This window comes from Boleophthalmus pectinirostris, unplaced genomic scaffold, assembly GCF_026225935.1.
Source record: "Boleophthalmus pectinirostris isolate CB_2022bp ecotype Guang Dong unplaced genomic scaffold, ASM2622593v1 HiC_scaffold_8, whole genome shotgun sequence".
Lineage (NCBI taxonomy): Eukaryota > Metazoa > Chordata > Actinopteri > Gobiiformes > Gobiidae > Boleophthalmus > Boleophthalmus pectinirostris.
The window spans coordinates 29,168,008-29,185,032 of record NW_026571515.1 but is presented as its reverse complement, the minus strand read 5'-3'; the positions used below and the strand labels follow the sequence as shown (position 1 = coordinate 29,185,032).

The window sequence follows — 17,025 nt, the reverse complement described above, 5'->3', positions numbered from 1 at the left end:
TTTTGGTACTTAAAAATGTATGGTTCCTTCTTTCCAAGGCAAACAGTGGAGTGACATTGAACTTGTTTTTATGTAGCCTACAAGTAACCTAAGCTATAATAAACCTATATTAAAAACATGTCTTACTTGCAAACCTTTTTAGTGCACACATAGTCTATAAATAGTCTAGTTATTGTTTTTTATCACATCCACTGCATAAATTAGCTACTAAAGGTCTGTGTTCACAAACTTGATATGACATAACAATTAGCAAAAACAGGAACATGCTTTTAAGTTGAAAAATTGCAGAGTAGTTAAGTGGTTAAAAGAATCCACCATTGTGTGAAGTGAGAAACTCCAGTCGTAGTAGCCGAGAGAACAGACAGACCCAGACCGAGACGAACCCCCCACAGCCCCCTCCTATTGTCATGGTAATGTCCCACAGGCTGATGTGTGAACACTCGCTGTAAATGGCCAAACCTGCTTTCTCACACAAAGATGGGCTTTAAGCATTGACCCTAGAAAGCCTCCCTGCAAAGTAACCCCCTCCTTATTTCCAGAGTGAAGAAAAAATCACAAGTAAAAACCCTCTTCCTGCTTCCATAAGAACAGTCTACATTTGAAAGGAGCCTTTTGTGGCCGTGGAACGGGGATGAGGAGTGCGTGGTGGGGGAGGGGGTCTGGCTGGCCAGGATAAGAGGAGGCAGCCATAAGTTCAGCAGAGGATTGCCTGGCACCGAATGTGAGCTGTGAGGACTCCCATGGCATTCGGGAGTGTTTCCCCTTACCACAGTGCACTGATGGGGAAGAAGACCAATAATTATCTGCCATGACATCCACTGTACATCTGCAGCAACCTTGGAAGCTTTATCCAATCTCTTCAGACTCATTTCTAAGCTGTAATCATCTGCCAAGGCCTTAACATTGCTCTGGGAACACTGTGTTCTTTTATTGTGAGACTGTAAAGAAAGTGTATAGAGCTTCCATTAGAAGGAACAGATTGAAAAGAGTAATTTCGCTCTAGGAACACGGTGCTTCAACATACAGATACATACTTTTATCCATTTGATTTCATTTAATTAAAAATAGACAATGATATTCTGAAACCTTCCATAACGCAGCAGACTTATTTTATATTTAATAAGAAGTTTGTACAAAAATGCCTCAGACAAATTATAAAAATGCAAAACAATTTATTAACATAACAAATTTGCTGAATTTGTTTTCATATCACAATCTTGCAGAGTGAAATTGCTTTGTACAGCACATTTATCTACATTGGAAAAGAAGTCAAGGTTCAGTCCACTGAAATTATAATATGAGAGTTGATATAAATGTTTAACTTCATAATGGGTGAGGTGAGGGAGCCATAAAACCATAAGAATCCTTTGGCAATGAAAGCCGTTTACAGTGGTTTGGACTGTTCTCACATCTCTCCACACTGAGCAATGACTATCGGGAGCTTGGGCTTGTTGTTTGGTCCAGTAGGAACATTCTGCAACAACAAGCACAGGTTAAATACATTTCATAACAATACTGCCAAACTACACTTATGCTACTGAAAAATATGAATATACCTCAATTTTCCTCATAATTAGAAGGCCGTCAACCACTTTTCCTGCAACAAGTACAAACAATAGTTAATTTACTTCACTTACTTTAGAGAAAGTTATTTAAACATAACTTTTAAAAGTGAATCTTACCAAATACAACATGTTTCCCATCTAACCAGTCACATTTGGTACAGGTGATGAAAAATTGGCAGCCATTTGTTCCAGGACCACTGTTAGCCTAAGGCACACAACAAACTTTAGCCAATCAGTTATAACAGGATCACACAGTAAATGTCATCACTTCCATTGGTCAATAGAGGAGTGGTTCTTTTCATATTAATGTGTGTTTGGTGATAGCAACAGAGATCAAGCAACCAATGTTAATGATTGATTGATAGAGATATAGATATATAGATCTATCTATATCTATATCTATATCTATACATATCTAAATGATATTAATATGTATTAGAATATTTATTTTAGTTTGTACAGTATAGCCTACTTAATTTATCTGTTTATTTGAAAATACAAACCATGGAGAGTAGACCCGGTGCAGAGTGCTTCAGTCTGAAGTTTTCATCAGCAAAAGGACCTCTATAGATACTGCATATGCCTGTCCCGTCTCCCTTTAGAGAGAAAAAAAGGAAATGTATGGTGTAATCCCTGTGATGACCACCAGAGGGGATGAGTAACGCAAGTTGAAGCCATCAACCAAACGCAGGTACAGAACAAAGATAAAGTAGATGCATACTAATCTACAATGTCTTGTGCTTTCGATCTGCATTCACGTGACAAATCAGATATTTTTCATGGAAATAAAGATAAAAGATCTGAGAATCTTATCTGAACCACATCATTACACTTAAAATGCTAAGTATCTTTCTTTAACATACTTACTTTTCCATCCATTTCTCTTCCACTTTGGGGCTGCATCTATACTGTACCATTTTAATGTATTTTACAGGGCGAACACCCACTACCATAAAATCACTTGAACATAAAGCTTTAACTTACATTTACAAAATCCCCTCCTTGTATCATAAAATCTTTGATGACTCTGCAAAGACAAGAGCAAACACTATTTAATTAAGCTTGAACAAATAACAGGATAGAGGTATTGATCCCTACAATATTTGAAGTTCAAATTCATCATGCAATAAATATAAATGTAAATGTTGCCAATAGGGACAGTTGAGTTTACCAGAGTTATGTATATTTTCTGTTGCATTCCATGTTTTTAGAGGTGTTTAACATTCTTTGTCACAGTAATAGGGTTGTGACAGAAACTGACAAGAAGATGATTAAAAATATAAAAAAAAGGTACTTTTTATTATTATTGTGATATCAAAATCTCACATGAGAAGCAGTCAGTACACAGTAGTCACTATTATAATAAAGGTGGTAACCATTTCCCATGAAAAAAAACCCTCTTAATCATTCCCTTCATATGTGTTCAGTATTAAATTGCTGTGTAAAGCACGCATACAAGTATTTACCTGTGAAATGTGCATCCTTTAAATCCAATTGGTACGCCGTCTTTCCTGCATCAGAATGCACAGAAGATGAAATTAAATAAATGAGCATTTTCAACAAATCTTAAACATTGTTCAGAATAAATCCTGATTTGGGCTTGCCTCTATTCTCCATCTGAAATCCACAGTTTTGTGTTTGTGTAATTTTTTTTAATCCTTCATGGAAAGGAATGCCGTTTTAAACGAGAATACACGTGTGAATTATTTATTATTAGTACCGCACCATTAAGATACAATAATTAACTAATGCAGAACCCAGTTTTGTGCTCTGTGTCACGACGCAATTGGGAGACAATCAAAAAACATTGACAGTAACAGTATGAATTCCTCACTACTTTTTGATTTTGAGATTTTGTTATGTATCTTAATTTAATAATAAATCATTAATGGCATTTTAGTTAAAGCTTACAATGTAGTGAGGTTTTGATTTCAAATGAAAAAGAAATTCAAATTTTACAGATAATGTTTCTCAAATAATCTTACCTAAATTCGCCGGTGCAGAACTGCCTGTAAAAAAGATAACATTGTATTATTATCAAAATTATTATTATCTATATTGTACATATTATCTCCATGTAATGGTTTATCAGTTTATTCTTCCCTTGACCTCCTTGTCATATTTTATATACTTCTTTTTACTTAGTGTCAGAATTTCCATTATAATAAAATGTGATGTCATTGAAGGTGAACTGTGTAACTTTTTGGTTTGGGGACCGTCACCTGCTTGTTTCTATGGATATGTCATTGCTCTTCCTGGAAGGTTCCACAGTATGACATTAAACACCTCTACCTTTCATTTATTCAATTCCAGGTGATTTTATAGCTCACAACTAGAAAAACAGGCATTCTGACTGTGAGATGGGTTGCCTCTCCACAGAACTGAACTGTAATTTGGTCTGGTTTGACCTCCATGAAGATAGAAAATGTTTAATACCATACTGTGAAACAGACAAAGCAATAACATCTCCATGAAAAAAAGCATTTGATATACCCTCCACCAGAAAAGTGATACAATGCATACATTTTTATCCTTTGCTTTATGAATTATTTCCACAAAAAATGCCCAGTAAATGAAAGTCTAATGTAAATCAAGTGTGTATGTTGGTTTATTATGAAAATAATATGTCAGGACACATTGACCGATATCTTGTAGGCTACACGAGGAGTCACAGCGATGATAAGCAAATTATTACTGTGAAAAATTTGCACATCATTCTGAAAATCCATACATTTGCATATTTAGCACATTTAAATTCATTATACAACAATGACTGTTTATTTGAATCCAAACTCTCAGTAGTGACTTGATGTAAAAGCTTCTGACTCAAGTTATCTTTGCAAAATTGGGCCCAAATATTTCTAATCAAAGGTTGAATCATTCAAGATTAGTTATTAAGGTGCATATGGCAGAGTACAGGCTGGAGACCCCAGGATCAAGGTGGGAAACACCTCCAAAGGTTGTTGAGAACGACTGAGCCAAGATCCTGTGGGACTTCCAGATACAGACTGACAGGATGGTGAACCAACCAGACATAGTGGTGGTGAATAAGCAACAGAGCCATGGTGGTGGACATCGCAATACCAAGCGATGGTAATATCAGGAAAAAGGAGCTCGAGAAACTCGGAAAAAAATCCCAGGGGCTCAAGGAGGAGCTGGAGAGAGCCTGGAAAGTGAAGGCATCAGTGGTGCCCGTGGTGATCGAGACCGTAACCCCCAAACTGGAAGAGTGGCTACAGCAGATACCGGGAAAAACAACAGGCATCTCAGTCCAAAAAAGTGCAGTACAGTAACAGTAAAAGTACTGCGCAGAACTCTCAGGCTCCCAGGCCTCTGGTAGAGGACCCGAGCTGGATCAGGGTGAGAGAGACCAACCACCGTGGGAGGTGAGAAACGTGTGTGCGTGAGCGTGAGCTAGTGTGTGTTAGTGTGTGTTCATCTGTCAAATGCACATGAAGTATTTAAAATCGATTTGTAATAAAAAGAAGTACTTAGAGATAATTTGTGTCAATTAATTTCATAGAAAGTCAAAGAGCCAACAAAAACAGTCTGGCAAAGGTTTAGGTATTCTATTAGGTCTATGCTGTTTCCATGTATCAGTCAATGAGTCAGTGCTTCAGGGAGAGGCTGGATTTGGCGAGGGTGTTCTTTCTATGCCTTAACCAGGAAGACAGCTTTTTAAGAATGCTAAATGCTTTTGTTGCCAGGGCAAGTACTTTCTAAGAAATGTGATTGTTGAGCTCTTCACCTGAAATTTTCTGCCGTCTTTGGAACCACATCTGCAAACAGCTCAATCTTCATCCGCCCGACATCCTGGTGAAGTAACAGATACATTTAGATAGAGTTTTTTTATTTTGAATATTAAAAATTATAAACGGACACACATTTAACAACACATACAGATAATATTGACTACGCCTGGATATTGTTAAGAAATTGCCCATACAATACGTATCTCGATTCAGTGCATTTTCGGTTCAATACAATATATTTCAAATCAATTTGATATAGTTCAATAAAAATAATGGCTAAATCATGGCTGATACTTAAAGTCTTCGATAATCCACTTCTTGTGCAAAGTGAATATGAAACACTCAATCACACAATCATCAAAACAGTGAAAATGTCAAATAATGTCACATACATAAGTGTTCAAAATTGCTGGTACCCCTCTGGTAATGAAAGAAAAATCAACAATGGCCACTGAAATAACATGAAACTAAGAAAAGCAATAATAAATAAAAAATATATATATACTGAAAAATAACCAATGAAAATCAGACACTGTTTTTGAATTGTTGATCAAAAACTAATGAAACTAGCCTGGACAAGAATGACAGTACCCCTAAAATAATAAATAATTAACAATAATTGTCCCTATTGTTCAAATAATTGAACAAGAGGGACATGTTAAACTTAGGTGTGTCTTCAAACTTGTCCTCAGTCAGTCTGCCTGTTTAAAAAGGGACATGTATCGTTGTGCTGTTTGGCGGCAGCTTGATGTTCCTATGATTACAGTTACACATGTTTTTCAGAAGTTTAAGGTCCACAGGACTGTAGCCAACATCCTTGGATGTGGCTACAAGAAGAAAATTTATGACAAATTGAAGAGATGGATCATATGACCAAAGAGCCCAGAACAACCTCCAAAGAAATTAAATGTGAACTTGAAGGGCAAGGTACATCACTGTCAGATTGCACCATCTGTCACTGTTTATGCCAAAGTGGACTTCATGTGGGGAGACCACTGTTGAAAGTAAATCATAAATAAGTGAGACTTGAATTTGCCACAGTGCATATTTGACATGCCACAAAGCTTCTGGGAGTCCTTTGTACAGACGAGACAAAACTGGAGCGCTTTGGCAAGGGCATATCAGCTCTATGTTCACAGACGTAAAAACTAAGCACACCAAGAAAAGAACACTCTTCCTACTGTGAAGCATGGAGGAGGCTTGGTTATGTTCTGGCGCTGTTTTGCTGCATCTGGCACAGGGTATCTTGAATCTGTACAAGTACAACGAAATCTCAAAACTGTCAAGGTATTTTGGAACAAGAAGTGTTGCCTAGAGTCAGAAAGCTTGGTCTCAGTTGTAGGTCATGGGTCTTCCAGAAGAATAATGACCCAAAATACACAGCTAAAAACACCCAATACTGGCTAAGAACAAAACATTGCACTGTTCTGGAGTGTTCTTCTGTGAGCCCAGATCTCAATTCTATTTAACATCTGTGAAATAAGCTGAAACATGATGTCTGGAGAAGGCATCCTTCAAACCTGAGACAACTAGAGCAGTTTGCTCATGAGAAGTGGGTCAAAATACCTGTTGACCAGTGCAGAAGTCTCACTGACAGTTACAGAAATCATTTGTTTGCAGTTTGCCTCAAAAGGTTGTGCAACAAAATATTAAGTTAATGGTACCATAATTTTGGCCCAGGCCAATTTCATTATTATTATTATTATTTTATTTATTTTTTATTATTCTGTTAAAACACAGGAGAAAAGCAATCGTTGATTTACGTAGGACAATTTTCAGTAAATTTTTATTTATTATTGCTTTTCTTAGTGTTATTTCAGTGACCATTGTTAATTTTTCTTGCATTACCATAGGGGTACCAACAATTTTGAACACGTCTGTAAATGAGTTTCCTTCCTCTGAACAAGCAACAAAACTGTAGCTCTGTAACAAAATAACTTAGTAAATACCAAAAAATACTATGATATATTTATGCAGCAGCCCACAATATCGGTATTGTATCATCACATTAAAGGATACGATATATCAATATTTCTGCACACCCCTATATTGACCCATTTATTTTAGTAGAAAATGGACATCCAGTGTTCAAACAGAATGATACTGTTCAATATACAATTGATAATGAGTGAATCAATTTAAAATTCATATTGGAAAGGCTACTACTAAAAGACTTTTGTATAGTTCCATTTGCCACAGATTACCTCTTGACTACTTCAGGGTTGTCATTTGGAGCCAGTAATGTAACAACTTATTTCTTTGACGAGGTTATGAGTTTTATTGGTTTGTTTATGTTTGCTCTTGTTAACTTACATGTCTGTAATGGCATATTATATTTATATTTGGTTATGCAAAACTTACAAATGACAAATTTTTACCTCCCTGTACCTGCACTACAGAAACCAAACTTGACCAGTAGTGACACACTAAAGACATTATCCTGAACCATAAAGTCACCTCCACATTGAAGGTGGGCTTAAAGATGGATCCCAGGAAGAATAGTTTTGCTGTGGTAATAATAACTAATGGGGTTTAGAATACAGAATAAATACATACAGCTGATGATTAAATATAAATTCAGAGCTTGCTCCAACACTCCTCTACAGTGGCATTATATTATTACATGACAAACATTAACAGTGTAGTCAGTTTAAAATATTCGCAGAACAAAACGTCATGTCCACTTGGGTTGTGTGACAGTTGTCTCCGGGTACAATATGAGCCTTTTTCCTCCACATCTCAGTTGACACAGTTTTCATTATTACTGGATACGGGCTCTTTTGTCTAGCTGCAGATAGCCAGCGGTCAAAGTATACATTGTTTAACGGCTTGTAAAAGGGCCGATAGCAGCAGCAGCACATTATGTTGAGTTGTAAAACCATATCGCACTGCTGAAGGCTTTTTAAATATGCGTGGATATCCAAAGACCTTCCACTTTTTACAGTCTGGCATCTATACTCACAAACTACAATGTTTATTTGTGTGTAGCTCTGAATGATCTGTTCCTCTGGCATCATAGCTCTAAAAGAAATTAACATCTTCAGCCAGTTCTTTTTGAGACAACAGGTAAGACAACATTTCTCTGCTTTGACACTTAATACTTGCATACAAGAAAGCTCCTCTTGAAAGGCTTGCTCAACACCACAGCCCAACCATAGAAGCAGAGTTGTGATTGTAATGGAGAAAAGTTACGTATTGTATCCAAGGTAGATTCACCATTCTTTTAAAGGCAGCTTGAATTTAAATTATGTTTGTGTGTGTTTTGAATTACCAAAAAGGCATATTTCTTCACACTGTTTTTAAGAAAATCTATAGGGTAAAAGATTACTCTAGACTAGCCTACAGACTAAACAGGTATTACATTTTCCCCAGAGGTCTGTCCTGTTAAGTTAGGCAACAATGTAACCAAAGACTGCACAGCACTATATTAGAGATGATTAGAAAAAAATATGCAAAAACAATTCATATCTATGACATTGCAAAAACTTTGTGAACTTCTAAATAAAAGTCTGAATGGTCTTAGCATCTAGAAATCTCTATAGGTAGAGACAGCAATAATGAGCAATACGTAGAGACAGATAGGAACAGCACATCCTATATATAGCATTTCATTTGAAGGCTCCATGTTGCAAGTCAAGGCTTAAAAGCTTTGTGACAGATACACATTCGCTCATTTGGAGAGAGATGAAAGACCGGTTTGAGTTTGGTCAAAATTACAAATGCCACAATTAGGACACAGGATATTTGGATACATTCTCCTCCTATAAATGTAAAAAAATAAATAAAAATTGCTTTTGTCCACTTCTTTTTAAGAATCAGAAACATCTCAAAACAACACTATCACTTCATATCAGACTTGTGTCAACACTGAACGCCCACAAAACCAACAACTACCTTGACTGAGAACAAGTGTTTCCAGTATTTAAGTAGGTTTCCTTTGGGTCTTTGGTTTAACAAATTGAGGAAAACAAAACCAGTAGGAGGAGAGCGTGGTGTCTTGGGAATACACAAATACATTTTTTTTCAGACACAATACCGATTTCGATACTACAACTTTAAGTATCTGCCAATACCTGTCAACAAATACCAGTGCAGAGACTGAAAAGAGTAAAACAAAAATAAATAAGATGTAAGACAAATGTGTTCTCACTAAGTGCATCAGTCCCTAGTTTTCTTGAAAATACAGGTGTGGCCATTCAATTATTTGCATTGGTTCTAGGAAAGAGGAGGAGCAACAGAGACTGACAGCTTCTTGCTCTACCTGACACAGACAAAAACAGAAGCAACAGAGCATGCACCACTTCTGAGGGAAGACACCAGACAAACTGCATTACAAGGGATTGGGTGACCACGCAAAACACAGGTACAGGCTTTTAAACCTATCATTTACTTCCTCCATTTACAATTGTCTGATATGAAGAAGGTTGCAGCTTTTATATGTATAAAACAAAACAAGGAGAAAATTAAATCATTCTTGTCATTCTGGCAATAATCAAACATTCTTAGTTGCCTGTCATAAAAATTACTATACTGACCTAATGTTTAATAAATAAAACAAAACTTACAGCACTAATAGCAAAAAAAACCCCAAAAAAACATTTCCTTTATTTTTGTAATAAGTAGAATAATGATATATGTATGACTCTTCAAACTCCTACTAGTGTGTTTCATTTTATCAATTTATTATAGAAGGACAGTTTTTATTTGCAATATGGTTCAAAGGGATTTACTCTCCTGCTACAGTGGTCATCAATTTTGCATAATTTATCAAAATATTTTCTGAAGAACTGTTTTGTTTGTATTGTAACAAGCCTATAACATGCATAAGTTGGAACCAAATTTGCACATTCTAACATGCAATGTTCATCTTCACTATATCTATCAAAGACATTGTGTAAACAATTGTGAAATCGGACTCATACCCTGAATGTAATCTAGCCAAGACATCCATGAAAATGAAATCTATCTTTGTTGAGGCACTGCCAATGAAGAGACACATTTAAATATTTAGGTATTAACTTCCTTAATTAGAACGATTAGGTCTCCATAGTAAACAGAAAGCCTACAAAGCAAATACATGAATTAAAACTACTTTTTTTCAGTAAATATACAAGTTTGACATAAACCATTGGACTTTTATTACAAAAATCATGTGTATAAAAGTATGTAATAAATGTACAAACAAGTTTGTTGGAACGGATATCTGCTTCCAAATACTGTATAACTACATGCTACATAATACATCTGGATCAGTCCCATTTTTATTTATGTTTGAAGAAAATAAATGCCATTTTCAGTCTCTGTACTGAAATTGGTTAATATTGCACTATAGTATCAGAATCTGCATCAGAACTGAAAAAGCTGGATCACTATGAGCAAGATCTTCACCTTACTTTTATGGTTTGGCTATTTATTCAGTCACTCCTTTTTGAGACAAAAGGAGTGACTGAATTAATAATCACTCCTTTTGTCAAAAAACAGTAGCATATCTTAAGCAATATAGCAGATCCTTGAAAATATGCAAAACTACTGAAACAACACTGGTGGTCCCTAGGATGAATCAATACAACTCAGCAATAGGGATGTCAAAAAATATTAATTGGCGGCGGCGAATGTTTGATCCAATATGGCCGACTTCCTGTTCGTCATAGGGGTGCACAATGATTGACTTTTTTGCTTGTAATCATGCGTAGAATTTAATCCCCAAATTTGGTGCTAATCAGATAATGTTGACATTTCATGTCAATAGTAGGGGGCGCTATAGTGTTATCTTTTAATATGTTTTATACTGTTTTATATTCAGGCTGAGATCACACATTAGTGATTCAAATTTCAGCACGATCCGATTAAACATGGGCATGTAATCATTTTTTAACTATTTTTGGGGGGAGTCTTTGCGCCCCTGCTGGCCAATAGTGGAAAATGCATCATGTCCGTAATAGACTTTTTTGCTTGTAATCATACATAGAATTTAATCCTCGAATTTGGTACTAATCCGATAATGTTGATGTTTGTCAATGCTAGGGGGCGCTATAGAGTTCATTTTTCATCTGTTTTATAGTGTATTATATTCAGGCCATGATCAGGCATTAGTGATTCAAATTTCAGCACGATCGGACTAAGCCTGTGTGTGTAATAATTTTTTAACTATTTTTTGGGGGAGTCTTTGCGCCCCTGCTGGCCAATAGTGGAAAATGCACCATGTCCGTAATAGACTTTTTTGATAGACAGAGGAGACTTTACAGAGTAGATCTCACAGAGTAGGTCGCACTTTTTATCTGCGTAACAGTAAGTACAGCAACACTTACAAAACAACTCAATTATAAAACAAAAATGGCCAGAAATAACAGAGGAAATATACCCTTGACCTTAAACCATGACCTTAAACTAAAGAACTGTGGTCTTCGAAAGCAAATTGCCAAAAAAGATGAGCACAATGAGCGGCGATGGTGGCCCTCGCCCCGGCGCGCACCGCTCCCCCACGCGACCTCCGGGGACTCGCGACCGCCCCGGCACGCCACCCTCTCTTCCCGACATTCGCCCAGGTCGACAATGACGCATTAGTGATTCAAATTTCAGCACAATCGGACTAAGCCTGTGGGTGGAATCATTTTTTAACTATTTTTTGGGGGAGTCTTTGCGCCCCTGCTGGCCAGTGGTGGAAAATACATCATGTCCGTAATAGACTTTTTTGCTTGTCATCATGCATAGAATTTAATTTCTGAATTTGGTCCAAATCCGATAATGTTGACGTTTCATGTCTATGCTAGGGGGCGCTATAGAGTTCATTTTTCATATGTTTTATAGTGTATTATGTTTAGGCCGTGATCAGGCATTAGTGATTCAAATTTCAGCACGATCAGACTAAGCCTGTGGGTGTAATAATTTTTTAACTATTTTTTGGGGGTCTTTGCGCCCCTGCTGGCCAGTGGTGGAAAATGCATCATATCCGTAATAAACTTTTTTGCTTGTAATCATGCATAGAATTTAATCCCCGACTTTGGTACAAATCCAATAATGTTGACGTTTCATGTCTATGCTAGGGGGCGCTATAGAGTTCACTTTTATTAAATTTCATTTTTCATTACATTCGGGCCTGGATCACGCAATTGTGATTTGAATTTGGGCTCTCTAGGACAATGCCTGTGGCCGTGACAGGTCACCGAAAAAACAGGAAATGAAGGCGTTATTCGCCGGCGTGCTACGGGCGAACCATAGGGAGTATCCCAAAAACATGGAAGATTTGAGTGAAGCTATGTCTGTAGATGTGACATGTCAAATCTGAGCTCATTTGGACCAAACCCCGGGGACTTGAATCTTTTTGTAGACCCCAAAGTCAAAACGGCACCGAATGTTTGATCCAATATGGCTGACTTCCTGTTCGTCATAGGGTCATGCTCCAATTCATCTTTTGGCTTGTCTCATTGTTCTCTATCACTGTTCCAAACTTTGTTTGTCCCTAGTCCCATAGGGGTCCAATTCTAGGTGGCGCTGTTGAGTCAGGTCACTTCAACATTGTCCCGATGCCCATTTTATCAAATTTTTCGCCGGGCCGATCGATCTGGACCCCGGTTTGGGGACTTTTCGTCCATGTTCAGGGGGTCAAAATCGCGATCGTTTGCAAGGAAAAATAATAATAAACAAACGTAAGAAACCGGCGAAGAACAATACCCCTCGCCCCTAACTTTGTTAGTGGCGAGGGCCAATAATAGAGCGTAAGAAACCGAGCAAAAACAATACCCCAGGGCCAATGAATATGCAAAAGATTAAACCTAAACGTAAAGTGTGCTTTTTTCATGTTTCTGTTTATGTCACTAACTTTGTCATCAACAATAATATTGGATGTTGTCAAAATAGCCAAATAATAGACATTCTTTTTTTGTTTCTTTTTGACAGACATCTAACAACATATGGAGGCCTTACGCTCAAACATGCTGGCCATCATCGAGCAGACAGACTATGAGCACAACTGTTACATGGACAACACCAGACAGTTCATCCTTTTGATGCTTCTCAAAGTATTCATGGATGGAAGTGCGATGTACCTCTGCTGCTTCAGGCCACTGTTGTCTTTTTTCAACATGTGCAGTGTCTCTATTGTTTTGGTTGACCTTGTATTGACAGTTTCCATGATTGCAACACTTTGGTTGGATGTCCAAATGACTCACATGGCCATGTGCTCCATAATGGCAAACTTCTCTGCCGCCTATTCTGCTCTGCCTGTACCACTGGTCTGCCTGGCTATTTTGGACTATTACCTCGAAGACATTTGTGCTGGTAGGAAATACATAAAGTTAGTCAGAAACCCAGTCTTGATAATCTTGATGTGGTCAATAGCTGGACTTTACGCTCATGTTACAGTGGATGCCACATTGCTTGAACAATCAAGAAATATAAAATATATAGTATGTGAAATCAAGGAATCAAAAGCTGTTACATATTCCATAGTTGGGCTAACCACTGTCATGTTTATCACTCTATTGCCATTTTTATCACTGATACCACATTGGGTGAAGGAGGCAGACCGAATTTCTGAAGCAAGAGAAGAGATAGCTGAGAGAAGGACAAGTGATCTAATGATAGATATAAACGGAGAAGATACAAAATGCACAAAAAAAGAATTTGCTATGCCTCGTCCACCAATGTGCATTAGCTTACTAATTTGTTTTGGAGTATTTTGGATACCGTACCTCACCGTGACCACACTTTGTGTTATGTTCGAGTTTGGGATCCCTGCTTACATTGGTGTGAATCTCCTTTGGGTGCAGTGTGTCAACAGTCTGCTGGCAGGAGTGGTGTTTTGGGTGCGGAGTGACATAATGATGCCCTACAGCAGTCAACCTGAAAATGTTTGTTTATGGCAGGCCTACTGGCACCTGAGCACTGGCACAGAGGACCACCACCAACTGTTTGCGACCATATTTAATCCTTCAAAAGGAGAGAGAAGCACGCCATTTTCTGTTTGATGAAAAGCAAATTTAACAGACTGTCACGGCCTTAACCAAAAGGATATTGAAACTTTGATGCTTCTATGCAAACTGAAACAAATTTTACATCACTTTGTAAAATATGCAAAGACGACACCTGCATTCCAGGAATCAGAAAGGACAGGGTGTTTTAAAGCTTCCTGAAAACTGAAATACGAGGATGTGTGAGTTGTAAATTTTAGCAAGCTTCTGTTCCAGGTGATTGATATCTCCATTTTAATAATTAAACTGGGAAGTTCTGTGTCGAATGGACAGTATCAGATTCAGCGCTAGTTTCTATAAAATGCACAGGTCTGTTTGTGTTTGAATTGTGTGAAAGTCAATACAGAAAGCATAAGTGCAACTGAACCTACTGTGACTTGAAGTAATTCTATCCCACACTTTTGTAAGTGTTCCTGAAGGTTCTAAACAACTAAAATAGCGATTTTCCACAAATCATCATTTGTGATGTTACATGTGACGAATAAATATGATTTAATATATTTAACCTGCTTCTTTTATTTGTGTCATTTAATAAAATATAACCATTAACAATGAAACTGGTTTGCCTGCTACACAACTGTAAGGTGCAACTAAAGAAGAAGAAAGACAACATTTTCCATATACGGGACATGATGACTGATGAGATGGAATGTAAAGCATTGGCTGTAAGGCTGTTATTGAATGGTATACTGTGAAAAAGTTTAAATCACTCATATAAGGGCAGGGCAAGATGGTGATTAAAAAAAAAAATCTAATTGTGATCTCATTTGTGATGATATGCTATTTTGGCCATATCGCAAGATTGTTATTCAGTGCTTCTGTTTTATGCAGCTCTATACTCAAATACACATTTAATCATAAGAAGTACACATCACCGGTGCTATAGGCTATTACAGAGAACATAGAAAACAAGACAACGCCTGTAAACTTACTCCAAAACTGCTTTCAGTAACGTGACATTAACAAAGTAACATTTTGATCAGTGTATCAGTAAAGTCAAGTACACTTTTGCCCATTCACTCCTCCTATTGGTCAACTTCCCTAAGGCTCTGAGTGAGTCCTTCCATTTGCTTCTGCTTTATCCAGGGCCAGGTTGCAAATTCAGCAGTCTGAGCAGGGAGGCTCAGACTTCCTCCAGCTCTTCCAGGGGGATCCCGAGGTGTTCCCAAGCCAGCCCAGAGACATAGTCCCTTCAGCATGTCCTGGGTCTTCCCCTGGCCTCCTCCCACTGGGACATGCCCAGAACAACTCCCCAGGGAGGTGACCAGGATTCATTCAGAACAGATGCCCGAGGACCTCAACTGGCTCCTCTCGCTGTGGAGGAGCAGTGGCTCTATTCTGACTCCTGACTCTACTCAGCTCCTCTCGTGTGACTGAACTCCTCACCCCATCTCTAATGCTCAATTTATGGTTGTGCGTCAACCAACGTGCACCTCCGAAATTTCCTAACTACCTGCAAAAAGCTGCAGAGCAGCAGGGGGAAGTGACACAGACAGTAAGGGCTGTGATTGGTCTTCTCTACATACATTTCTGGTACTCTGCTTTCCCGCTTCATTTTGTAAACCCAAATATTACTTTTAAATCTTTGCCTCCTAGCGCTGTGGAGGTGAATTACTTTGCGGAACATAGACCTTGACACAGATCCATAAATCAAAAACAACGGCAACAAGGTAACGGCGACAGTGTACGTTTGACGCAGAACTATAATTCGCCATTTAAGGGCAAGAACAAGCAGTTATGACTTTACTTACCAATTGAAGATACTAAGCCTGAAATAGGATTTTGGTCGTAATGATTTCAAATAACCCCAGGAGTGTAAACATTTCAGATAAAACTGAAATATGTACTGAATAATACATGTCTGGGGGCAAAACATTTATAATAGGCCAACTTTCAGCTTAACATTTATAGACGATATTCGAAGGCGCTTCAAAGGTGAATTGTCAATTACTAGACAACGAGGATAGATTTGCATCACTCTGAAACCCATGGATAATTAGGAAATCAGTTTAGCAGAACAGCACCTCCTACTGCTTACTGAAGTGCATATAACCTGTTTTAAAATTATTCGTACGATTCGATTTGCTATTTAAGAATAACTAATTGAGAAATTAATCAATTCAATATTGTGTTGAACCATATGTTTATAACATTTAAAGTTTATACAGGTCCCGATACTGACAACAGTATTGAGAAGTTTATCAATACCAACAATTTTAGCTTTTAGACTTTTGTGGCAACTGGTTTCAAATGACGATATTTTTCAAACGGGGTAATTAAAGTCAGTATTATTGAAAAGTATATAAACACGTTTTGTTCATCCGTTGTTTATAAAGTCACAGAAATGTAATTTGCTTAAATGCTTGCGCTGTATCGTGTAGTGTGCGTAGCTTTGGTAGCTTTAGCTAGTGTTAGCTCCGCGCTTTCACTCACCTGCCCTCCGATTGTGATGTCGAAGAAAACGATTGGGTTGCTGGGGTTTGAAGGATGGACAGACATTTTAACTACAGAACTGTAGACAAAAGAATATTTTTATACCAAAAAAACTACTAAATTTCACACGCTTTTTTTTTTAATGGTATACGTTCATTCAAACTCGTACGGTGGCTGGCACGCCATTCGACGGATACCAAACAGGCACAAACAAGATGATCGCGAACTACAAACTTGATTTTCTATACGCGTCTGTACGTCACACACGGATGTAATAAATAACATTCACAAACCGTACAGAACCAA

General features: G+C 37.6%; 2 protein-coding genes across 2 annotated transcripts; one reads left to right on the top strand and one right to left on the bottom strand.

Annotated features, from left to right (window-relative positions):
* Window positions 1-1,152: 1,152 nt before the first annotated feature.
* ppih (peptidylprolyl isomerase H (cyclophilin H)) lies at window positions 1,153-16,914 on the bottom strand. The gene is made up of 9 exons (XM_020929771.2): window positions 16,720-16,914; window positions 5,314-5,378; window positions 3,551-3,574; window positions 3,032-3,076; window positions 2,550-2,592; window positions 2,069-2,161; window positions 1,683-1,770; window positions 1,557-1,597; window positions 1,153-1,474 (listed from the first exon to the last, which is right to left on the bottom strand). Exons 1-9 carry the CDS (start codon window positions 16,783-16,785, stop codon window positions 1,406-1,408), a joined length of 534 nt encoding a protein of 177 aa, XP_020785430.1. The 5' UTR covers window positions 16,786-16,914; the 3' UTR covers window positions 1,153-1,405.
* si:dkeyp-100a1.6 (probable G-protein coupled receptor 160) lies at window positions 9,614-14,786 on the top strand. Its single transcript, XM_020929769.2, has 2 exons — window positions 9,614-9,680; window positions 13,214-14,786. Exon 2 carries the CDS (start codon window positions 13,228-13,230, stop codon window positions 14,281-14,283), a length of 1,056 nt encoding a protein of 351 aa, XP_020785428.1. The 5' UTR covers window positions 9,614-9,680; window positions 13,214-13,227; the 3' UTR covers window positions 14,284-14,786.
* Window positions 16,915-17,025: the final 111 nt, after the last annotated feature.